The following is a 26,482-nucleotide window of genomic DNA, read 5'->3' as shown; positions in this document are numbered from 1 at the left end:
CATTTAAGTTTCCACAGTTTCGTCAAAGGAGATGATGTGATGGTACAAAAACTCTGATGGACAGGTTGTTAACAATTACGTTCCTCGAGTAGCAATTGACTCGGTGTCCCCGGTCATCAGAGTTGGGGGATGGGGCTACCAAAAATTATCCTAAGTAGTAGATCCTATGGACTTCTGTAGAAGTTGGATGCGTCCCTTGCCATGTATGCTTCTGGAGAATTCTCTCTCGATCACTGGCCGTCTCCTTAAGAGCGAACTCAGCTAATTATCCGAGGTATCAAAATACATAGAATAACAAACCTCGTGGGAGTCTCAGTTGTTTCTACGTTTCTCCTATGCGTACCCTCAAAACAGTTAATATCGAAACAAGATTATCATGCTCATTTTACTTATTCTAAACTTTATATCACAAAAGGAACAACACATATTTTAGTCTTGTTCTGAATTTTGATATCTATGCACATACCAGATTTTTATAAGTTTGACCCGTTTTATGGGGTACAAGTGATGATTAGGTCGGTACGACAGGCGATGGCACGATGACGTGATGATATCAAGATCTCACTCTTTCTCTGATGTTTCGTTCCTGAGCACGTTTTGTAATTTTGCGTAAGTTTTTTTTTTTTTGAAATTCTTCTTTTATATAAACTTTAAATTATCAGAAACCTTGTTTTAAATCTATGTAGTTTTAATGCTTATATAGAGATACAAATCTATTGTGTAAAGGAAGGTTCGCCTGTTGACTTGCTATTTCAAACACCATTTTAAACTCTGAAAAATGATTGATTACAAAGCTTTCAATTTTTTTCTAAAAAGTTACAAGTTCAGGATTTTTGGGCGTTACACTATTACCCGTTTTTCGTATAACTGATTATAAAAACATTTTTAACTTGCAACAACACATCAAACATCATCCCATAAGATTTCATACCTAAACATACTATTTACATGCATTTAACATTCACTAATTTCAGTGCTAAGCATGCTGCAACTATTATAAAAAAGGTTTAAACCGAATTATAGACTATCAATACAATCCCAACGTTTTGCACAATGAAGCTTTTCTTTTTTTTCCAATAATATTTTAAACATGGATATAAAATCTTAGATTCACCACAAATCTGATTTTATATGTACATGTACAGGTCCTACATAATTCAATGCTAAACATGCATTTTGAAAATGCGGATGGTTTTCTCCAAAACCATTTACACAAAACCGGAGTCCTATACCACTATGATCCATATGTGATCAGTCTAGAGGTGTCTTTGGACTGATGTACTATGTACAATCCATAGGTAGAACTCACATAAATATTTGGATCTACCATAGTCTCAAAGACGTTTTCCCCAAAGAGCTTGTTTTCTCAAACGCGGTTATTATCAAAAACGTTTTTGGAGATCCAACCCCTCCAATGGCCCTATAAACACACACTTAGGTAGTATCCCTACCTCGAAAATCCGAAAATGAAGCCGGGATGGTCTGGATAGGAAGGTGCTTTTTCTATTTTAATCTGTAATTTTGCATTTTAACAGGATATAGCAATAGGAATCTCTGGTTACTCTGACTAGAAGCTTTCTGCCACTTGTTAATGGGGTTAGCTTCTAGTGCCTAATGCATACGATGCCACAGATTCGGAAAATCCTTGGTAGTGGAGGATGACAGTAATTGATTCTTTTGTTTGCGGAAAACATTTTGCTTTAGCTCTTAATGCTTATTATTTGCAGAGACATATTCCAGATTTGACAATTCTCTAATATTAGCTTTTTTTATAAGCATCTGAAAACATTTAAGTTGGCTATAGATTAAATCAATATAGCTGAAACTTTGACCGCAAGCACTGATACACGATTTTTGGATCTTTTCTCTTAATATGAGCTTAACTTTTTCTAACTGATATTTTCTTAAGGTTGACTCATATGATGGATGGACCTGCTTCAATTGCATGAGTTTGTTTCTGGTTTTCTTCTTAATAAATGCTGGGTGATTCTTCTCTTTCTGATCATCTCTTGTTGAACAGTTTTTGGAGGGCAAGGAACCGGAACTTCATGCATCTCGCCAAGCTGGGTTGCTTGATTTTGTTGCTGCTGCATTGCCTGCTTCTCATACGTCAAAGCCTGATGCTTGTCAAGTGACAATTTCTCTTTTGCAACTTCTGAAAGTACTGCTTTCTTTGCCTGCAAATAGGAGCTATTTTCTTGCACAGAATTTTTTGCCTCCAATTATTCCCATGCTATCTGCAGCACTTGAGAACTATATCAAAATTGCAGCATATTTGAATGTTCCTGGAAACAATGGATCATCATCTAGCAAAACTTCATCAGATAATTTGGAGTCTATATCTACTGTGCTGGAAGGATTCTTATGGTCAGTTGCATCAATTATGGGCCATGTCTGCACAAATGAACGCCAGCTCAAAATGTGGGATGGTTTGCTAGATCTGATAGTCTCCTATCGTGTTATTCATCATTTACGCGATTTTCTCTCTCTTTATGATAGGCCTCAGGTGGAAGGATCTCCTTTTGCTGCCCCTATACTATTAGGTTTGAACCTGTTGACAGTTTTAACATCTAGATGTGGAATCATTTCTTCCATTGATTGGGGATCTAATTTCCCAAAGTCTGTGGAAAATCCACTGGAGAAGGATAAGGTTGCAGAATCCATCGGACATGTGAGTAAAGAAGGTTCTTCATTCATGGTCAAAGTAATTATTAAAGATGCCAGCCCGCTGTCACCTGGTAATGATGTGAAAGAGGAAAGGCAAACATCTGTATCTGGTTATGTAAATGGACAGGAAAATCCTTTGCAAAGTGGATCACCTCTAGCTAATACGAAAGAGGATGCAGCATTAGATGAGTCAAGCAAGATGAATTCACAGTTGGACTTGTTATTGGGTGTTGCAGAAGTGGAAGAAAATCTGCCTGATGTTTCCGTTGAACCAAAGAATGGCTTGTCAACTCTTCAAGCAAGCACAACAAATATTCTTTGCAAGTTGGGAAACACTTTCACCAAGGAGAACACAAAGAAGAATGAGAAATTGGCCACACAGAATAATTGCTTTTTGCAGCAGACAGATGATGCAATTGTTGATACCAAGAATGAAGATGCTCAGGAGACCAACTCGAGGCAGCCTATATCATTTTTTATTTCTGTTATAGCAGAAACAGGATTGGTCAGTCTTCTGTCACTGTTAACAGCTGTTCTATTGCAGGCGAACAACAGATTGTCATCTGAACAGGTAAACATTCTCATGGCTAAATAATGTTACACGACTGCTTTTTCTCAACTATTGTAACATTCAAATGGTTATGATTTGGTTAAGTGATCATTTGAATTGTCTGTTTCCTGTTACTATCTGCCATTCTATATGTTTACCTTGGTTGTGGTCTATAGTTGGTTTAACGTACTAGATAGTTTCTGATAACTACCTTCACAATGTGCATGATGCAAAGCTAGTGATTAATGCATAATTCATTTTAGATATTGAAAAATCTCAAGTTTTGCTTATAGCATGCGCCATCATGATATGGTGGCATCTTTCCACTGTGAATATGCAACTTCATGCATTCTTTTTGGCATTGATATAAGACGTGATGATCTTCTTAATAATTAGGATCATTGCAATTTGTGATTCAAACAAGCATAATCTTGATTGCTGATATTTCCATGGTTATTGATATTGCTTTTCAATATAGAATTTTACAGAGAATACTTGTGTTTTCCCACTGCCTTTTTGAAGCATGAAAATAAGTAAATAAAAAATGAATATCTGGAATAATGTTTACATGTATTTTTGGGGAAAAAATTTAACGAGGTCCTTGAAATCAAATTTATGACATTATCCAAATAAGTAATTAGATCATTTATTTGATTTATCTTTCTCTGCAAATTGTTCTTTCATTTAATTCCTGGGTTGATCATGCATCGGACTCATTACTCACATTTATGTCCTTTCATGAGAACTTGACTAGAAACTTACCTTTTTCATGCTGTCCATATAATTAAATGGTATGTTTTGTGTTTGATGACTTATGGGTGGACAACTGGGTAAGGTTTTTTAAGTTCAGTTAATATTGTATGATAACTTTTCAGGGCTCTTATATTCTCCCATCAAATTTTGAAGAAGTAGCTACTGGAGTATTGAAGGTGCTAAATAACCTGGCTCTCATGGATATAACGCTTCTGCAAACTATGCTTGTAAGCTTTCCTTCTTTTAATTTGATAAAGGTCTTGATATCTGTCCAGTCACATTTTATTATTTTGCTGTAAATACATAAAAGCTGAAGAATCTGACCAAAAAATTATGTACATCACTTACAGGCTAGACCTGATTTGCAAATGGAGTTTTTTCACCTAATGAGTTTCCTTCTTTCTCATTGCACTAGTAAATGGAAATCTGCCGCTGATCAGGTAATCATTTTCTCCTTGATTTCAGTTGATGCCTTGACAATTCAGAGACGAGTGTAGGTTTCACTACTTCTTACTTTTTATTCATTTTTGAAACCTCACCTACATCTCCAAGTTCATTTATGCATGTGTTTTATTTTTCATTCTCCAAGTGCTTGTTTGGCAACCTGCTTAATATTGCATGTCACTTGCCTCAGTTGATATTCATCTACCATTCAATCCCAGTTCCATTTCTTTAGAACCTTTTCTGTATTATCAGCTTTAAGGTCTTATCACCTAATTCTTGGAACTTAATGTCTCTTCTTACCATCTTACTGTTTATGCACAAATCTAAACTAGTGTTTGTACATTTTTTCTCTGTAGTAACCTTGTAATGGCTACACTTTTTTAGTTATTTTTGTCCTAAAAGAAAGTAATCGATCTGTGTCAATTTCACTGTTTAATTGTTAGGAATGATTTGGGGCTGGTGATTAATGTTCAATTGCTTCAAAGTGAACAATTGTGCTGAATCGCACAATCTTAGTTCCAAGCCATGCAAAATCAATCAAAACATATGCCCATGCTCGAGGGGCTTTTAGAATTTCTTATGTTCAGTGATCACGTTCTTTATTTTTGCACTATATAAAATAACTGTACTGTACGACAAATATGGCATGTTTCCTAAAATGCCTTCAAAATTGTCAAATCCATTTGCTGTCCAAAATCACAAATACTGTTATTTTTATGACCTTTTTAGCCATCACACCTATCATTTTCGATGCGAATTTCCTTCATATGAGATGTTTTGAGGTGAATTTCCTTCATATGAGATGTTTTGAGGTTCGAGTTTAAAAGAAATTTTGCAGTTTTTATATGAAGTTATTAAATTTTTATGCGAAGTAACTCAGGTATTTGCACAGTTTGTCTGTTCAAGTTTGAAAGAAATTTCTGAAATTTTTTATGCGCATTTCTGAAATTTTTTATGTGAAGTAACTCAAGTATTTGTGAGGTTTTGAGGTTCGAGTTTAAAAGAAATTTTATAGTTTTTTTATGCAAAGTCATTATATTTTTTATGCGAAGTAACTAAGGTATTTATGCAGTTTGTCGGTTCGAGTTTAAAATAAATTGATGCAAATTTTTATGTTAATTTAATTCATTGACAAATTAATGAAATGAATGATTGTATGCACATGTTCATTTGTTGATGACTGGAATCAATTTGATTCAGTGAATTTTTTGATTCATTTTAATTTTGATTCACTGTCATTTTTTAATTCATTGTAAATTGGATTCACTATCATTTTTTATTCACATAAACTATTAAAAGGTAAAAATTGCAAACCTACGAAGTCCGCATAAACTGTGCAAATATGTGATTTACTTCACGAATAAAATTTATGAAATTTGCATAAAAAATGTTCAAACTTTCTTTTAAACTCGAACCTTCGCATAAAAAATGTAAACACTTACATAAAAAATAGTGAGCTTTATTTTAAACTCGAAGCTTGAAACTTTGCAAATACTTAAGTTACTTTGCATAAAATTTTTACTAAATTTGCATAAACAATCTGCAAACTTTCTTTTAAACTCGAACCTCAAAACATCGTAAATACCTGAGCTACTTCGCATAAAAAATTTACTAAATTCACATAATAAATCTGCGAACTTTCTTTTAAACTTGAATTGACAAACTGCGCAAATACCTAAGTTACTTCATATAAAAAGTTCAGAAATGTGCATAAAAAACTATGAATTTTCGTTTAAACTTGAACCTCGAAACTTCGCAAATAGTTGAGTTATCTCACATAAAAATTTATTAAATTTGCATAAAATATATGCGAGCGAACTTTCTTTTAAACTCGAACATCAAAATATTGCAAATACGTAACTTACTTCGTATAAAAAATATAGGCAATTCGCATAAAAAGTATGTGAATTGTCTTTTAAACTCGAACCGACTCTTGGGCTTGTTTGTGTTATATAAATAGTAGCGGCCAAGACATCGCATATTCTAGGGCTCACATTATAGCGTTATTCTTGCATAATCTAGGGTTTTTTTATGATCTCTACCAAAATAATCTGGCAGCTATTTCTGGCATTTCGACATCTTTTTTTCGGCGTTATGACGACTAAGAACCCTGTGTCCGTGAGCTACATCATTCTTCAACTATTGTATCGTGAAGTATGTGAACGTCTTGAAACTTGGAGAGAGGGCTACACCCTCACCGTCTTTGCCTCAACAATGGTCAAAACATAGTTTTTTAGACGTTTACCATAAAAAATGCATGTTGAAATTTTTGCCACTTTGTAAGAAGTAACCGCAAATACTAACCAAAAAATTGATAAAGGGGTTGTTGTCACAATGACGTCTCCTATTCTCGAAGCATCTAAGTAGGGGGAGGTGGAGGGAGACTCAATGAAAGAGCATTTGTTTGAGCCATGCACTCACTCGGAGGTTGTTAGAGATATACCCAAGCTGCCTCCTCCCCTTGTTGCTAACGTAGATGATAGAAGAGTAGAGGATGAACCTTAGAGGACCGAGTTGCACTAAGGCCAGATGCTTCTTAACCAGGATTGGAGGTAGTTGTACAATAGGAAGACACTTCTCAACAATGGGAGAAGGTAGTTCAACAAGGGTAGGAGACATCACAACAAGGGGTAGATGTCGAGAAGTGCAAGATCCGAGGATTTTCTTGTAGAATGGAAGAAGGTCTGATGCTCCTAGACAGGAGCCGTAAGCCGATGACAGTTGCATGCACCACTTCTATTGGTTTCAAGCTCTCCCAGAGGACATGAAAGAAATGCTTGATGGTATGCATTTTCGAAGTTTCTTCGAGATCTCACCATGGAAGATCAATCACCTCCTCTTAGAGGTCGTGGTGAAGTTTTGAGATAAAAAAACCAACACCTTTCGATTTGGAGATATAGAGTTGACCATCACGTTGGAGGATGTGGCACGAATCACTAGATTGAAGTGTCACGGGGTGCCAGTGAGTGGTCAATGGTGGAGAAATCACAAACAATTGTCTACCATGGTTTTGGGAGCGACAGATGGTGCTTTCGAAGGAGAAAGGTTGAAGTTAGCATGGTTGAGGAATTACCATGACCCCATAGCGGCGAAGAAGATGAAAGACAAACTACCGTGTGCTGGAGGGAAGGCCGGTAGTACCTGGAAAAGGGATCTGAGAGCATTCTTGCTCTATTTCTTCAACATATGCATATTCATTGACAACGATGAGAAATCGATCCATAGTTTTTATGTTAATCTGATTGCAATCTTGGATCGCGTCGACGAATACGCATGAGGGGCAGATGTGCTTGCACACCTTTATGCCTCTTTGAATGACGTGAAGGCCAAAAAATTTAACTTGATCGGCATGTTGGTCTTGTTGAAGGTAGTTATTCTTTCATTATACTTAAACTTTTGATTTAAACTAAAATAATTTTTATGTAATTTACCGTGTTAGTCGTATTTTGTATTATTTTATGTAATTTACCGTGTTGTTATGTGTTAATCCTTGTATGAATCCCTGCCGGTTTAGTTATGTGAGCACATATCTGTTGGAAGGCCCCTGAGAGGTCACGTTGCTCATGAATTTTCACGTCTCGCAATGTTGAGACGGAATATCAACGAAGATGCACCTCGTGGAAGGAAGTCTCGTCATCATATGGGTTGTGACCAATACTTCAAGAAATTGCAAAGGTTGACCATGACAGATGTAAATATATTTTTTTGTTAACATGTCATACGTGTTTTGAAGTAATACAATATAGGATTTGAAAGTGTTGTAGGATCGAGGCAACAAGCACTAGAGGGGGGTGAATAGTGCTTAAACGTCTTTGAAATTTTGAAGGATTTTGAAATTCGCACAGTAATCACACAAAGAACACAAGATTTTATTCTGGTTCAGTCTTCCTGACCTACATCCAATCTTCAAGCAAAACTCGCTTGAGATATCCACTATCAACCTTGTGTCACCACAAGAACATACAGACCAAATCCGGTCCCACTTTCAGTAACAACCCTAATGAAAGAAATACCTCTTTTAAACCAATGAGATCTTTTTCCTTTTACAGAGAAAAAAAAATAAACAACTTACAATCAACCTACGAGCCTTTCTTATAAATGCAGATGAAATGCAATTGGCTTCTGAGGTTGTTGAAATACTCAACTCACGAATTCACTATCTCTCAAAAGAATTTGAGTGAAAAACTAGAGTGAAAATATCAAGTGAGTGAGAAAATGAATACTTGAATGAATAGGAGTGTAAAGCAAAGAATTCGATCTTTGTAATTCAATGTAATTCGATGTTTTTTAATGTAGAATGCACTCATATTTATAGTTGAAACATCCCATACGTTGAGGGTATGAAAGGGTGTCAAAACAGTCACTTTTGAATAGTCAATTCGTTTGAAAAATGAAGAGACACACCTTTTAAAAGTTTCCAGAAAAGCGGTTATATTAGTCGACTGGAACAGTAGTTAGTCGACTAAAATCAAACATTAGCAAACTGACAGTTATCGTCAGTCGACTACTGTTTTTAACTGAACAATTTTGAATTCTGGAATTTGAAAATTAGTCGGCTAAAGAAAAAGTTAGTCGACTGATGAAATCATCAGTAGACTGAAAAAAGCTTTCAGTCGACTCTTGCTAAATTTTCAGAAATCAAACATTCTGTCCGGTCGACTAAGAAAACCTTCAGTCGAGTCTTGCTAAATTTTCAGAAATCAAACATTCTGTCTGGTCGACTAAGAGTCGATTAGTCGACTAATCAGAAAGTTGATGTTTTGCTTTAAAAACTTGGCGCAAAAAAGTTGGTTGAGTGATAAACATGAAAATGTGAGTAAAGATTTTTCTAAAATGATTTTTGTCAAGGGTTCTTTTAGAAAAGTTTTTCAAAAAAAAATTTAGGTGTAATGCAAGTGAGATATGCACTCTAAGTAAGGCTCTTACAAGAATCTAAGACATTTAAGGAAATTTACATTTGCACACTAGTCTTCAAAGATTTTTCATCAAATTCTTTAATTTTTGTTATCTTTCTTCATTGCCTTAGCTGAAATGCAGTTAATTCACTTGTTCATTATCAAAACCTTGTACTTGAAGTGTCGTGTACAGCTTTATTGTCGTAACAGGATTAACCATGAATGAAACTACATTACGTAGGTAAAGTGGTGCCACTATGAAGATCCGGGTAAGGAGGAGAATCGAGATGTCATTGTGCAAGCAAAGGCTATGACGATAAAGGACATTTGGTTGTACAACATGAATGAAGTTGAACGCCAAATGGTCAACCGAGTGGTCTATCAATTTGGCTATGTTCAACAACGAACTGATCACCATGGTGCAATTAGCAAATATGTCCCGATGGCAATCAAGGATAAGGTAAAGGATTACCCCACCCTATTCTAATTGGAACTTGCATACTAGTGCGAGGGCGGCCAAGACATCTACTTATCCTCCATGGTAGTTGCCGGTGACGATGATCCTGTAGTTTCTCATAATGATGCAAGCAATCCCCCCGAAAGGAGAGCCGCGAGGAGGAGCAGGAGCGTGGTAAAAAACACAGAAAAATGCAAGTAGAGCAAATACTCAGTTGGCTCTTGTGCTGGCAGGGAGCACCAGCTACAAGCACGGTTGAGGGATCTAGGGCAGTGATTTCTGTTTTTGATTGTTTTGTAAATCATTGAAATGAAGTGTAAGTGATTTTGTGTTTAGCATTGTAACTAGTTTGTATACCAAGATTTTAGCCCTCACACCTATTGTTTTGAGGTTCGAGTTTAAAAAAAAAAATTGTAGTTTGTTTATGCGAAGTTATTACATTTTTTATGCGAAGTAACTCAAGTACTTGCGAGGTTTTAAGGTTTGAGTTTAAAAAAATAATTATAGATTTTTTATGCGAAGTTATTATATTTTTTATGAGAAATAACTCAGGTATTTGCGAAGTTTGTCGGTTTGAGTTTAAAAGAAAGTTTGCAGTTTGTTTATGCAAAGTTAGTATATTTTTTATGCGAAGTAACTCAAGTATTTGCGAGGTTTTGAGGTTTGAGTTTAAAAGAAATTTCACAGATTTTTTATGCGAAGTAACTTAGGTATTTGCGCAGTTTGCCAATTGCAGTTTTTATGTGAAGTTATTATATTTTTTATGCAAAGTAACTCAAGTATTTATGAGGTTTTAAGGTTTGAGTTTAAAAAAAAATCTCTGCTTGTTTATGCGAAGTAACTCAAGTATGTGCGAGGTTTTAAGGTTTGAGTTTAAAAGAAAATTCACAGGTTTTTTATGCAAAGTTATTATATTTTACGCAGTTTGTCGATTCGAGTTTAAAAGAAAGTTCACAGTTTGTTTAGGCAAAGTTATTACATTTTTTATGCAAAGTAACTCAAGTATTTGTGTGGTTTTAAGGTTCGAGTTTAAAAGAAATTTCACAGATTTTTTATGCGAAGTTATTATATTTTTATGCGAAATAACTCAGGTATTTGTGTAGTTTGTCGGTTCAAGTTTGAAAGAAATTTTGCAGATTTTTTATACAAAGTAACTCAAGTATTTGTGAGGTTTTGAGGTTCGAGGTTAAAAGAAATTTTGCAGTTTGTTTATGTGAAGTTATTACATTTTTTATGCGAAGCAACTCAAGTATTTGCGAAGTTTTGATGTTCGAGTTTAAAAGAAACTTCACAGATTTTTTATGTGAAGTTATTACATTTTTTATGCGAAGTAACTCAGGTATTTGTGCACTTTGTCGGTTCGAGTTTAAAAAAAAAGTTTGCAGATTTATTATGCGAAATTATTACATTTTTTATGCGAAGTAACTCAAGTATTTGCGAGGTTTTGAGGTTCGAGTTTAAAAGAAATTTTGCAGTTTGTTTATGCAAAGTTATTACATTTTTATGCGAAGTAATTCAAGTATTTTTGAGGTTTTAAGGTTCGAGTTTAAAAGAAAATTCGCAAATATTTTATGTGAAGCTATTACATTTTTTATACGAAGTTACTCAAGTGTTTGCGAGGTTTTGAGGTTCGAGTTTAAAAGAAAATTCGTAGATTTTTTATGCAAAGCTATTATATTTTTTATGCGAAGTAACTTAGGTATTTGCATAGTTTGTCAGTTCGAATTTAAAAGAAAGTTGGTAGATTTATTATGTGCATTTTTGCCAATTTTTTATGCAAAGTAACTCAAGTATTTGCGAGATATTGAAGTTCAAGTTTTTAAAAAAAATGCTAGAATTTAAAAAATATCATAAAATCTGTTAAATTTAAATTTAAAACACCATCCAGAAATTAAATAACATCCATACATTCAGTGTTTACTTCATCTCAATATCTCCACCTGAAAATATTATCAATTTTGCCCTACAATTCGTCATTATAATTCCTTCTCGGTTGTCAGCTTTTTCTTTTTCTTTTGTTTTGAATATTGTTGCTCTCTTACTATCAAAGCTTCAATTTGTACTTCCTTTGTCTTTGCCTACCGCGATGCTTTCGTTCGCATTGCCTTTGCCACCAGCAGAGTGTGTTCTTTTAGTGATGCCAATAGCACTACCTTTCTCGCGCTATTATGGTTTATTATAGCGTAGCAATGTTTGATCCAACTGGTTGCACTATTGTGCTTCCTGCTGCCTTTTTCGCTTTTGTCGCTGCCTTTTCTGATTTAGCTACCTTTGTCAACTCAAATTCCCTAACTTGCTTGTAGTAAGCGGTCATTTAGTTTATGTTGTCCGTGATATCAGCCTGATAAAATGATTTATATTCGTTATAAAAACAACTGCCATCTTTCCGATGTTCATCCAAAACAAAAACATTTAAACACGTACCTTGGTGAAATTTTCTTAATTTTTTCTGTCCCAAGAGTAACATGGCGATCACAAAAAGACTATAATCTTTCCTGTAACAATCATAATCCAAGTCAACATATAAAAAAGCTAATTGAATTAACAAACATATAAGCAAAGGTCTTACTCGTTATCTTGTCGAGAGATATCATCCACAAGTGTGACCGTCCAATCGGTAAAAAGTCTTAGCCTATATATCCTGTAAAAAAATGACCATGCAACAAAACATTAAACTTGTTAAACCTACCGAGTACGAGAAAGCAATCTTGTTATTGTTAACTAGGTAACGGTAACTTACTATGTTAATGATGTTATCATCTACGCACGTTGTGGTGCAAAGTGAATTGTACAGTATAAAGTCCTTCACTTTCAGGTCAATTTGCCAAAGAACCCAATGATTGTTGTTCCAGTTGATAGGAAATAAAAGTTGCAAAATAAATCAAGATTAAAAAACAAATTAGGCACCCTGAATTTAAGTTTGGTACTTACGCAAAAATGTTATAAACAGATACATTGTCAGCTTCAAACCAAATGTAAAGCAAGGATTCATCGTCCAAGAATGTAACTGCTCGCTCTTCATGCCCTGGAGTTATGAGCAATTGTTGTGACCAGTCAACATATACAAGTTAGTTTTTTGTTTTTCAGTAATAATACGACAGAAACAAAAGGTTGCACTTACTCACAAAGAAATAATGAGTAAGGTAAATTGTCTTTGGCAGATTTTCTCATTTTTTCATTACGCGATTATGTTTTACTGGAAGTCTTTCTATGAATCTTGCTAAATGCTACATATGTGGTATATGCATACTATATTCGAATGAATACAAATACAAAAGAACAAATAAACGAACATGCAAACTTCACACTTACATCATTTTCCATCATCTTCATTAAAATCAATTTTTTTGGATCCCTGTCAGTCTCCTGCACATCTTATACCTCCTGCACAACAGTTGGTGTTGGGGATGAGGCTTTGTAGGGTTGACGTTGAAATGAAATGGGGATCTTCGAAACACGAGCTTAGATTAACAAGGGCAAGTGTCAAGAATGACACTAAAGCATAACCCTTAAAAAGGGTATAACTGGAAAGAAAATAAAAATAAAAATGTATTCTTTATTGATATGAAAAACCAATTGCTTAAGAAGCATTGGAATAAAATACAAGAGGGGTTGCACCCCTTTATATACACAGCTGAAAGAGGACTCAATAGAGTTGTTGGACACAGTCCAACAACTCTATTTAGAGTTGTTGGACTGTGTCAGTCCAACAGCTCTATTGCTAGTCAAGTCTGGACAGGACTTGACTAGCAACAGTCATTCTAGTTCAAACTGAACTAGATGACATAAAGACAAAAAATAAAAATAAAGGAAAAAAATTACAGAAAAGAAAGAAATAAAAAATGTATTTATATATATATATAATAATAATATAATATTATTATATATACATATATGTACAGTTTTACATTTTAACACTCCCCCTCAAACTTACGGTACAATGAGCGAAAGTGTGTCTAAGAGAAAGTGAAATCGAGGAGCAGCGAGAGGCTTTGTAAAGAAGTCTGCTAATTGATATTCTGAAGTGACATATGGCAGATCAATTATCCCGTGTAGATATTCCTCTCTGACGTAGTGACAATCCATTTCGATGTGTTTGGTGCGTTCGTAGAATGTTCTGTTACTGGCAATGTAGATCGCACTTTTGTTGTCACAACACATTTATGAAGCCTTTGTTGCTTCAGCTCCCATGTCAGCAAGCAGTCGTCGGAGCTAAACTACTTCCATGGTCGTGGTTGCCATGGCTCTGTATTCAGCTTCGGTGGATGAGAGAGATACCTTTTGCTGCTTTTTACACCTCCACGAGATCAATGATTCCCATAAAAAGACACAAAAGCCAGTGGTTGAGTGTCTATTATTGGGATCACCTCCCCAATCAGCATCAGTATATGCAATTAAATCAAGAGAAGAGGAGGAAGATAAGAAAAGTCCTCGTGAAAAAAGGACTTGATGTATCTGATAATACGCATGACTGCTCCCATATGAACAGAAGTAGGTGCATGTTGAAATTGACTTGTTGTATGAACAACATGTGCTATATCTGGTCGGGTAATGGATAGATAAGAAAGTGCCCCGACAAGCTGTCTGTAAGGAGTAGGGTCTGCAAGAAGTTTTCCATCATCAATCTTCATTTTAACATTAACAACTTCTGGAGTGTCAACTTTCTTATCATCAGTAATATCAGACCTGAAAACAATATCAAAAGCAAATTTAGTCTGAGATAATAAATATCCTCTAGGAGAATAAGCAACTTCAATGCCTAAAAAATATCTCAACAAGCTCAAATCAGTCATTTCAAAATGAGATTTAAGAAGTGTTTTGATTGTTTCAACTCTCTGTTTATCGCTTCCGGTGATGATCATATCATCCACATAGAGAAGAAGCACAATGATCCCTGCATCAGAATTCTTAATAAACAAAGCAGTGTCAGTTAAACAGAATTGAAAACCAATATCAATCATAACACGACTAAACCTATCATACCAAGCTTTTGGTGCTTGTTTAAGTCTATAAAGAGCTTTTTCTAAGCGAAGGACTTTACCCTTAGGAGTACTTAGACCAGGAGGGGGTTCCATATATACTTCTTCAACTAGCTTTCTATTTAAAAAAGCATTTTTGACATCCATTTGAAAAATAGACCATTTTTTGATAGAAGCTAAGGCAATTAAGGTTCGGACAGTAGTCATACGAGCCACCGGAGCAAAGGTTTCTTCATAATCAATCCCATATTCTTGGGCATAACCTTTGGCTACTAAACGAGCTTTATATCTTTCAAGAGTACCATCACTCTTGGTTTTAATTTTATAAACCCATCGACATCCTATAGTTTTCTTCCCTGGAGGAAGATCTTGAATATTCCATGTAGAAGCCTTTTCAAGTGCATCTAATTCAGCTTTCATGGCTTCTATCCATTTGATATCATTTTTTGCTTGAAAATATGTGGATGGTTCTTCATATGAGTGAATTAATGCAATAACTGCCCTATATGTGGGTGAGAAAGACTCGTATGATACAAACTTTCCTGGAGGCCTCGAGATTCGGGATGATTGTCTAGTTGGAATGTTAGAATATTTCTCAAGTGCACATGGAGGATTAGACTCTTGTCGCCTGGAATATTGAATACTAGTATCTCTATGAACTTCTTCATTTTCAACATTAAGATCAATAATTCTTTGATCATCATCAAAGTTACAGTCAAGGTCATATTCATCAGATGTTGATGTTAGATCTAGCAAAAAGGAGTACTCAGTGACGTCTTTTAATTTTCTAAAATCAAAGAAGCTCTCCTTTTCAAGAAAGGAAACATTTCTAGACACATATAGTTTATTATTTTTGAAGTTAAAACATCTATAACCTTTCTGGTTTTCAGCATATCTTAAAAAGGCACATGGAATCGCACGAGGGGAAAGTTTATCATTTTTGTCAGTAAATATGAAACATTTGCACCCAAATATTCTTAGTCTAGAGTAGTCTGGAGAAATGTTCATAATTTTTTCAATGGGAGTGATATTTTATAACGAAGAAGATTGCATCCTATTAATGAGATAGGTGGCAGTTAAGGCAGCTTCTGCCCAAAATTCTTTCGGGACTTGATTTGCTATTAATAAAGTCCTAGTGGTTTCTATAATATGGCGATATTTTTGTTCTGCCAGTCCATTTTGTTGAGGTGTATAAGGACAAGATCTTTGATGTGTGATGCCATGCAATTTAAGATAATTTTGAAAATCTGTAGATAAAAACTCTCCCCCTGAATCTGTGCGAAAAATAGTAATATTATTTTGAAACTTGTTTTTAACCATATTATGAAAAGTTTGAAAGTATGAAAATACTTCAGACTTATGTTTGAGAAAGTACATCCACGTATGTCGGGAGAAATCATCGACAAAAATAACATAGTAAACAAATTCTCCTTTAGAAATTACTGGTGCAGAACCCCAAACATCCGAGTGTGTTAATTCAAGTGGTCTTGAAGAGAAAAAGGTTCTGTTCTGAAATGGTAATCTTTTCATTTTGCCGAGAATACAATCTTTACAATCAAATGATTCAGAGTTACAAAATTTTCCTAGATTTGGAAAATGTTGGATTTTGGCTATATGTGGGTGACCAAGTCTCTTATGCCACAGTTCCAACTCTATTTTTTGAATATTATAACAAAAAGCTTTCTTCGGCATTTCCAAAAAATCCATGTAATAGAGTCTTCCTTCTCTATGGCCTTCCTCAATCAGCTTGCCTGACTGGTGATCATGTACCCAACAACCATGAGAAGAAAAAAAATATTAAACCCATAATCAGAAATTTGAGGTACAGATAAAAGATTTAAATTTAATTTGGGAACATGTCTAATTTCTGGAATAAAAAATTTTTTTGTTTTATAAATTTTTTCAAAATTTCCTATTCCTTCTATTTCAAGAGAAGTCCCATCAACAGTAAAGACCTTTGACACACTTGTTTTATTTTTAACACATTTGGATAGACTTTGATTATTTGGGGTCATATGAAAAGATGCACCAGAGTCAAGAAGCCAAGAAATTTTACCTAAATCAGAAAAAGATGAGGCTGCTGCGCCGGTTGAAGCTTCAGATGAGGAAGAGGCACCTTTGATGAGAGGCTGAAGAATCTTCATTAGTTGGGCCAGGGAAACTGGTGCATCCTGATCTTTAGGCTCCGATCCAGCAATTGCAGCTCTTTTTTCTCTCAGCTCCTTAAGTTTGGGACATTGTGGCCTGTAGTGTCCCGGTTCATGACAATAATGACAAATAACTTTCTTCTTATCATAGTCACCATTTTGTCGGTTAAAATGAGGAGGCCTATATGATCGAACATGATTCTCTGGTCTAGACACGGCTAAAACGGAATCATCTTCAATTTTTAAAGAACCTTTCCGGAGACGATTTTCTTCCATTGTTAATTCTTCGATAGTTTCAACAATAGAAGGAATTTTTCCCCAGTGAAGTAGGGCCGATTTAGTGGTTTCAAATTCCGGCCTTAATCCAGTGATAAACTGGTAAAAATGTTCAGCATCGAGTTGTTTCTGACGAAGCTCGATGTCTTCGGCACAATGCCACTTTGGTTCTAAAAGGGAAAGTTCTTCCCAAAGTTCGGACAACCCATTGTAATATTCACGAATAGTTTTGTCTCCTTGTGTCATCATTCGAACCTTTTCTTGGAGGTTGCACACGTGTGCAATATCTTTAAGGGAATACATATTCTTAAGGTATTTCCATGCCTTATCGGCATGATCAAATTTGGCAAGACTTGAGCATTTTTTAATGTCAACGCTATTGATAAGCCATGACATTATCTTCGCATGAGATATTCTCCATTCTTTCCATTTCTTCTCGTATGAGGCAATAGCCTTGATTTTCTCTTCTTCCGATAGAGGGACCTCTTTATCTCCCTCCTTTTTAGTAAGAGATAGCTTAGGTTCCGAATCGGAACCATCCACAATCCCCCATAAGCCTTTTCCCCATATATGGTGCTTCATGATTGAAGCCCATGTTACATAGTTCGTATCGCTTAGTTTCATAGGCATGATGGTGACTTTATCATTGTCATCCATCGATTACAAGGAGAGAAAGAATAGGAATAGAAGAGAAACAAGAAGGAAAATGAAAAAGAAAGAAAAAAAAAAACAATACAACAAGATGTGAAATCTTCTCCAATGAAGTGATAAAACACTTCTCTTCAAGTGGCGAACACTTTTGCAAACGGGCACGGAAACCGAGGCAGATTTTCCTCAAGATTTAGTACTTCCGCGGCTCTGATACCATGAAATGAAATGGGGATCTTCGAAACACGAGCTTAGATTAACAAGGGCAAGTGTCAAGAATGACACTAAAGCATAACCCTTAAAAAGGGTATAACTGGAAAGAAAATAAAAATAAAAATGTATTCTTTATTGATATGAAAAACCAATTGCTTAAGAAGCATTGGAATAAAATACAAGAGGGGTTGCACCCCTTTATATACACAGCTGAAAGAGGACTCAATAGAGCTGTTGGACACAGTCCAACAACTCTATTTAGAGCTGTTGGAATGTGTCAGTCCAACAGCTCTATTAAGAGTTGTTGGACTGTGTCAGTCCAACAACTCTATTGCTAGTCAAGTCTGGACAGGACTTGACTAGCAACAGTCATTCTAGTTCAAACTGAACTAGATGACATAAAGACAAAAAATAAAAATAAAGGAAAAAAAATTATAGAAAAGAAAGAAATGAAAAATGTATTTATATATATATATATATATATAATAATATAATATTATTATATATATATATATGTACAGTTTTACATTTTAACAGACGTCTGCCACATCTCCCTTTCCCTTTTGCTCATTTTGTATTCATTGCTAACTACCTAAGATATACATACAACACAATAAGACATTGAAGTTGTTCATTAACATTAACATCTTGTGCACAGTCAACCCAAACCCTATTATACATACACATAAGAATAAAAAATTAAATAATAATAGACAAACTTGGAAAAGCAAAAATCATATAATATTGGATAAAGTATCTTCAAAGCAAACATAAATCTTCAAAACAAACATATTATATTCTTTTAGAAAAAAAACCCTAAACTATATCTGCGGAGGGGATTTTGGAGTTCACAGGTTGGGGACTACAAAGAACTCACTTTTCAATCTAACAAGAGAAGTCGGCGAGAAGAATGCCACAACCTCGTCAGAATCATAGGAAAAGTCGTCGGAGATAAGAAAAACTAAAAAATTGTGCGGAGGGGATTTTAGATACCGTAGGTTGGGGACTACGAAGAACCCTAGATTTTGTTCTTAAAAAGAAGCAAAAATTTTGAGATGCTGGTACTGGGTCAAAAATAACCCTAAGCAAACATAACCCCCGGACCCTGTACCAGCATCTCAAACGTAGAAAAAAGGTGCGTGTTTTAAATTTGAAAATACATTCGCAGAGTTTTTATGCGACGTTATTTTATTTTTTATGCGAAGTAACTCAGGTATTTCTGCATTTTCTCGGTTCGAGTTTAAAAAAAAATCATAGATTTTTTATGCGAATTTAGATTTTTTTTATGCGAAGTAACTCAAGTATTTGCGATGTTTGGAGGTTTGAGTTTAAAAGGAAGTTCGATCTCATATTATATGCGACATTATTATATTTTTTATGCCAAGTAATTCAAGTATTTATGATGTTTGTTGGTTAGAGTTAAAAACATTGCAGATTTTTTATGCGCTACATTTTTTATATAAGGTAACTCAAGTATTTGTGATGGTTGTCGGTTCGAGTTAAAAAAAAAATCGCAGATTTTTTATGCGACGATATTACATTTTTTATGCAAGGTAACTCAAGTATTTGCGATGTTTGTCAGTTCGAGTTAAAAAAAAATCACAGATTTTTTTATGCGAATTCAGAAATTTTTTATGCGAAGTAACTCAAGTATTTGCGATGTTTGCTGGTTCTAGTTTAAAAGAAAGTTCGCTCGCACTTATTTTATGCGAATTTGGTAAATTTTTAATGTGCGGTAACTCAGGTATTTGCGAGGTTGAAGTTTTTTGTGGAGACGGAGGAAATTCACGTATGAAGAAAATTTGCACCAAAAACGATAGGTACAAGGGCTAAAAAGGTCATAAAAATAACAGTATTTGTGATTTTGGACAGCAGACATATTTGAAAATTTTTAGGGTATTTCGGGAAACGTGTCATTTTTGCCATACAATACGGTCATTTTTCGTTTATATATCTTATGTTTGTGTCAATGTTAAAAAAATTGGTTCTGCATGTAATATTGATGTTGTATTTTCTTGGTATTTCTTTCTTAAATTTGTGTTTTTTGGGGGGAAACTCAGCTTTGTTAAATATAACTAAAAATTTGAACAACTTTTCTGGATCAATCACGATAATATCACTGTATTAGCACAATATGTTCATTTTGAGTTTTTACTTATAACGATATTTTGGATTAATTTTCGGAAACTCTTTCAAAACAACTAAGATTCAGAAAAAGGCAATGTGTTCTGCTATGCTTAGCATATCTCTCTGTTTACGTTAACACCCTGTACTTACTAATTCCTTGTGCTTTTTGCTTCTTTTAGGTGGGTTTGCTTTTGCTTGAAACACTTTTGCTACTTGGTTACTTTGCACTGTTCCACCCTGGCAACCAGGCAGTTCTGCGATGGGGCAAGAGTCCTACCATCCTTCATAAGGTGAGGCGGTTGGAATCTTCAAGCAGCATTCAAAGGTTCTAATTCAAACTTATATATTATGTACCTAACAACTTTCAACTCAAATTGGATTAACAAAATCTTATATAGGCTCTTTTGAGCTTCAGAGAACATGCTTCATAGGAAAATTTGTCGCAAAAGTCCCAGTGGTTCCTTAGTTGAGCTTGAGCTGATCTTGTTCAAGTTTTTCATGAGCCACTGATGGGATGTTAGGATCTTTGCATGCGGTTGAAAGCTAACACTGTGCTGGGAATGTGACAGGTGTGCGATCTGCCATTTGTTTTTTTCAGCGATCCCGAATTGACCCCAATCTTAGCAGGCACTCTTGTGGCAGCCTGCTATGGTTGTGAGCAGAACAGAGGTGTAGTTCAGCAAGAACTTAGCATGGACATGCTGCTTTCGTTGCTCAAGTCTTGCCGACAAGGATCTCTTAATTCTCCTTCTGATCCTGCGTCATTGGAGCACTCATCAGCAGATGATCTGCCTCATGCAAATCAACCAGCCCTTGAGAGCAGAAGGCTGCAAGCAGATATTCTGAGCAAGTCTAGCCGTTGCAGTCAAAAATATTCTAGGGTGGTGCTAGGCAAAGGTATTTTATCAGGAGGTAGTGGCAGAATCAGGGCAAAAGCGGTGGGAAATCAGAGGGATGCAAGGGGTGCAAAGGGTGTGGAGGCATCACCATGCCTTATGTTGCACAGTAGATTTCCTAGCAGTTTCTTGGATAAAGCTGCGGAGTTCTTCTCAGCTGCCCTGCCAAGTTGATAATTGGGTTTTGAAGGATCGACATTAAATCTGCAGAGTGCAACTGAGGTCCATAATCATCTTGTGGGTCTGAAGATCATTTTTTGGGCCCTCTTAAGACATTCTGAAAATTCATTGAAGACAATGAAATTTTTGGAGCAGCAGCTCCAACAATATGAAATCACAGGCCTGCGAGGGTATCTGAGAGGTACAGTAACCGGAGTTTCTGTTACAAGATTGTACATCTTTCCGTGACTGTACAAGGAATTGGAATTATATAGGTGATCACAGATGAGTTTTTGTGGGGTGAACAAAAAAATGAACCAAAGAATATCAATTTTGTTATAAAGGGCTCTAAAATTACAAGTTATCTGCATGCCTTTAGCTTGGGAAAGTGCAATAATAATAATAATAAAATTATAATAATTATAATTATTATCCTCCTCCTCCTCCAAGAAGCAACTGGCTCAATTTCAGGGTAGGCTAACAAATAGACTGACCTTGCGTGATACGCCTAATATGTTCCCCTGACCAGATTCAGTTAGTGCCCACTGTTTTTGCGGCAATTTTATAGATGCCATTACCTTGAATGTTTGTAAGAGTATTGTTGGGGTTGTAAAATAGCTTCTTTTCCCGTTAATGTTCTAGGGGGAAAAGACAGCAGAATACGATAAAATAAAAAAAATAAAAATTTAATTTAATAACTCTTGAGTAATATTGAATTACATAAAAATACATTCAAATATGGTGATATTTTGAAATTATTGCATTATCCCAAGATATTATTATCTTTAAAACTTTTTGAAATATATCAATATTTTAAAATCATTGCAAATATTTGTGTGGCAAAAATTTATTTGGAGGAGCAAACAGGAAGAATAACAAAGTAACAGAAGATCATTGTGGTGAATGTGACAAAAGGATGGTTGGGTAAACTTTGGAATTGGAAGTCAGAAATTTTTATTTTCTAATAAAATTTCAAAATATATCACATGATCCAGTGTTCATATTAAATTGGGGGATCACATGACCAACTGGAAATTAGTAATTTATATCACGCAAAAGGATGAAGGCAGGTGACATGTGTCAGTTGCCTTGTGGCCTTTTTGTTTCCACGGCAACTTTTTCCGGCATTATACTCCATGGAATTTAATTTCTAGAACTGTAGAAAGGTTTGATCAAATCATTGTGGAGAAACTTTGTCAAGAAAACTCAATGTTCATGGCAGCCACAGAGCACAACCTTGGGGAAGGTGAGGCCTGGTTACCCCAGTAATTAATGTTGTCAGAATCGGTTTTTGAACTGAATCGTTTTTTCAAAATTATTGGCAATTCATAATTGAATCGAATGGTTCTCTCTCTCTCTCTCTCTCTCTCTCTCTATATATATATATATATATATATATATATATATATATATATATAGAGAGAGAGAGAGAGAGAGAGAGAGGTGCTTAACGAAATATGCTTAATGATACATTTTTCAGGTTTTTCTCTTTTTATTTTTTAAATTCTGACCATAGATGTGATCTACAAACTTGATTTTACAGGGATCATATCTTGAAGTATTCTATTCCGACACATGGGTGGGTTTTTATAAGGTTCAAAAAATCAACGGTCCAAAATCTTTGTAAATTTTGAGGCTCCGAATATCATTTTTTTTCATTGAAAACACATGATCCAGGTGTGGATTCCTCGTAAATCAACCATGCCCTAACACATTTATGAGGTCAGAACTGCGAAAAAAAACAACAAAAGAGCAGAAAACCCCATTAAGCACACACACACACACACACATATATATATATATATATATATATATATATATATATATATATATATATATATATATATATATATATGGAAAATAAAACCTATTAAACGAAACATGATAGTAGATTTTTGGTATTTTTTTCAAAATTCTGACCCTATAGATGTGTTCAACACGATTGATTTATTAGAAAACGTTAATTGGATCGTGCATTTAGGATGAAAAAAATGGTATTTAAAGCTTTGAAAATTGATGAAAATTGTAGGCTGTTGATTTTTGAAGACTTATAAAAACCTATCCATGTATCCAATCAAATGTTCGAAGAGTGATTCCTATAAAAACATGCATATAAATTACATCTGTAAGCTCAGAATTTTGAAAAACACAAAAAAAATATGAAAAATCAGTCATGTTTATTTTTTCTAAGAAAAAGTATATGTATTGATAGAGTTGACAACAGATGCATAGACCACTATGCCAAAGATACATCGGTACACGAATCTGGTAAAAGAAAAAGCAGACCCGAACCCCCCCACCCACCCACACACACACACACACACACACACACACACACACACACAATGCAGATATTTGCAATCCAACCCTTCTTCCACTTCTGATTTTCGGACCATCTAGAAGGCCATGGCCATCCACAAAGGCCATACTTTTCAATGCAGATATTCGCAATCCAACCCTCGTTGTTACAAATCACCCACAACCATTTATCAAGTAAGGTCTTATTGCAAATGCACGAATTATGAATTCCCAAGCCCCCTAGATCACGAGGTGAAAGTGCCTTCGGACTTATCCAACCAGATAAATCACTGAAAAATATTAATAAAGCACTTTTCCACCTTCTTGGGCAATTTGAAAATAGGCAAGAAGTGGAGTAACATAGAGGATAGGTTGAACCTCACCGGATTTGTGCGATCCGTTTGAGAAAGGAGGCTAGCGGCACAACACTGGGTCTTAGCCCTCCTTCCATGGGGAGGTTACTCTGAGACAACGGTCCTATAATGCACGAGACTCCCTTGAAACACTCAAGCGCAGGGGCAGACCCAGGCACTTTATAGGAAGAGAGCCACCTTCGTATCCAAATATGCTTATTGCCAACTGACAAGAAGGGTCATTCAAAACAAAAATTTAACTTTTCCCCTCCACTTATATGCAACCGGATACTTCGTCAAAGCATATAAGAATAATCCATAATGACCACATATTCTTTTTGGGAGGCTTCATAAAAAACCAAGAGGTCATCGACAAATAGAAGGTGAGAAATTGAGACATTCAAAAACTTTACACTCGTGAAACTTTCCCGTCGTTTTCGCAGAGATCATAACCGAAAGGGCCTCTATATAGCTATGACAAAGAGAAGAGGTGAGAGTGGGTCACTTTGACGTAACCTCCACTTGGGTTTGAAAAATTCACCCCTTTGCCCATTAATAGACACTGCAATAGAGGTTGCATTTAGAAGACCCCTCTATCTATAGATAGAGTGCCATCTTTTGTACATTGCATGCAATGTAAGAGGAACCGCCAATAGTCTTTTCCAAGTCAATTTTTAGAATAAAATGAGGCTTGATGGAGGCCTTCATGGAATGAAAGGCCTCATGTGCCACAATGCAAGATTCATGAAGCTTCCTACTGGGGATGAATGCACTTTGAGACTTGTAAATGATAGAGTTTATAATCATTTTTATTCTTGAGGCCAATATTTTTTAGATAACACTGTGCCTACCAAAGAGATGGGTCTAAATTGACCAATCTCTTTGGCTTGAGAGGGGTCTTTTGGAATGAGAATGAGTAGTGATCTTTCCAAGAGTTGGGGGCACCTTGGCATTGGAGTGAAATTCATCCATCATGAGAAGAAATGTCACTTTTAACCGTCTCAAGACTCTTTAAAAAAAGTCACTCCAAAAGCCATCAACACCCGGTGTTTTACCATTCTGTAAGGCCCAAACTGCGGCCTTAATCTTATCCAAATTAAATGCCCCAACTAACCTTCAAGCTTAAAAGGATTAAAGGCCAAGGCCGACAAATCATATGTAGCCCCAACGCAACTTGAGAAATGATTTTTGGAAATAAATGGAAGAGTTAGGAAGAATATCCGAACCTTAGAAATGGTGCCCGCCAATTACCATAGATGCAAGATGGTTAGTCCTCCTCCTGTTTGATACGTGCAAGTGAAAAAACCGAGTACTTTGCTCCTCTGATTTAAGCCAATTAATGTGCTTTGGCTTTTTGCCTCCACCTAATGCATTCTCATTGACGCCATTCATTGATTATGTTTGTTACAAGTTGGAGGCACTTCTCCCTTAATTAGCTCCATGGCTCTCACAACATCGTTGACGCTCTCCTCTTGTTGTTGAAGCAACCGTAGCTGAGACTTCCAACCTTCAATATCTTTGAACTTGGCAGAACATTTGGCCTTATTCCATTCCATAGCGACTGTAGTCAATGGTCACACATCACCCTCATTGGATGAAAATTGTCTCTTTTCCTCCACATCTCTGTCACAATGGCCTTTCGCAAAGATGGTGCGATGTTCAACTTAAATGGCAGCAAGAATCTCTGATAGTGTGCACCAATCATCGAACACCATCCCACCCCCGATCGTATTTTCGGCACCTAAACTGGTTTTACCGATCGATCACACCGAGCAAGAGATGGTGGCACCAAGCCAGCGGTGTTCGGCGGAGGGGTCCAGTATTCGTTCTGTTGGGGCCGAATCAGATACTGACAATAGGGGCAGCAAATGCTACGACTCCGATCCCTGGTCCGAGTGCAACTCCATCGTCAGGTCCGAAAAGATCTGGTCCGTGGTCAGATCCATATTAGGGCCGGATGAAACCTGGTCCATCTGGTTAGTGATCCAATCCGAGTGCAGCTGTGGGTCCAGTGTCAGGTCCAATAACACCAAGTAGGTTTTGTATTTTGTAGGTTTTCATTACACACACACACACACATATATATATATATATATATATATATATATATATAATATGAAAACCTACCATTACAAAACATGCAAAACCTCTTCGCCCACCAACCACGCTAAAAATGAGTCATAACACTCTTTCTCATATGTAGCCTCTCTCTCTCTCTCTCCCTCTCCTCGTCCCTCTCCCTTCGGCGACTGCTACAACCTCTCTCTCTCCCTCTTATGACTATAGTGCCCCTCTCCCTCGCTCTCTCTCTCTACTTTTGGAGACTACAGAGCCTCTCCCTCACTCTCTCCTCGTCCCTCTCCCTTTGGCGATGATCGCGAAGTAGAGGAACCCCGATCGCGTGACGTTGATGATCGCGACTGCAAAGCCCCATCCCTCCAGTGCCGACGACTACAAAGCTCCCTCCCCTCATCGATTTGTGACTGCATGGATAATATCTGGGTCATTTTCTAAATAGCCCTATCATTTTCTTGTGGATGAATATAGATCTATTTAAGGTGGATCTAAATCCAAAAACTTCTCTAACCTATATTCCATCCTTAATACCTATAAATAGGGG

At 35.9% G+C, this 26,482-nt stretch overlaps 1 protein-coding gene across 3 annotated transcripts in view; it reads left to right on the top strand.

Annotated features, from left to right (window-relative positions):
• The window catches only part of LOC149818791 (uncharacterized), a 39,344-nt gene extending 17,757 nt beyond the window's left edge, over positions 1 to 21,587 (top strand). For 2 of the 3 annotated variants that reach the window (XM_089985967.1, XM_089985965.1), the window contains exons 4-8: positions 2,021 to 3,238; positions 4,093 to 4,197; positions 4,321 to 4,410; positions 20,336 to 20,446; positions 20,726 to 21,587. In XM_089985967.1, the coding sequence (XP_089842093.1) occupies positions 2,021 to 3,238; positions 4,093 to 4,197; positions 4,321 to 4,410; positions 20,336 to 20,446; positions 20,726 to 21,226 (2,025 nt within the window). In that variant the 3' untranslated portion in view covers positions 21,227 to 21,587. Of the gene's footprint in view, positions 1 to 2,020; positions 3,239 to 4,092; positions 4,198 to 4,320; positions 4,411 to 20,335; positions 20,482 to 20,725 lie in introns of all 3 variants that reach the window. The other variant, XM_089985966.1, reaches the window with a different exon arrangement.
• Positions 21,588 to 26,482: the final 4,895 nt, after the last annotated feature.

Source organism: Nuphar pumila, chromosome 13 (genome assembly GCF_984573655.1).
Source record: "Nuphar pumila chromosome 13, dmNupPumi1.hap1.1, whole genome shotgun sequence".
In the NCBI taxonomy this organism is placed as follows: domain Eukaryota; kingdom Viridiplantae; phylum Streptophyta; class Magnoliopsida; order Nymphaeales; family Nymphaeaceae; genus Nuphar; species Nuphar pumila.
The sequence above is the reverse complement of the archived record's forward strand: the minus strand, read 5'-3'. Positions and strand labels throughout refer to the sequence as shown.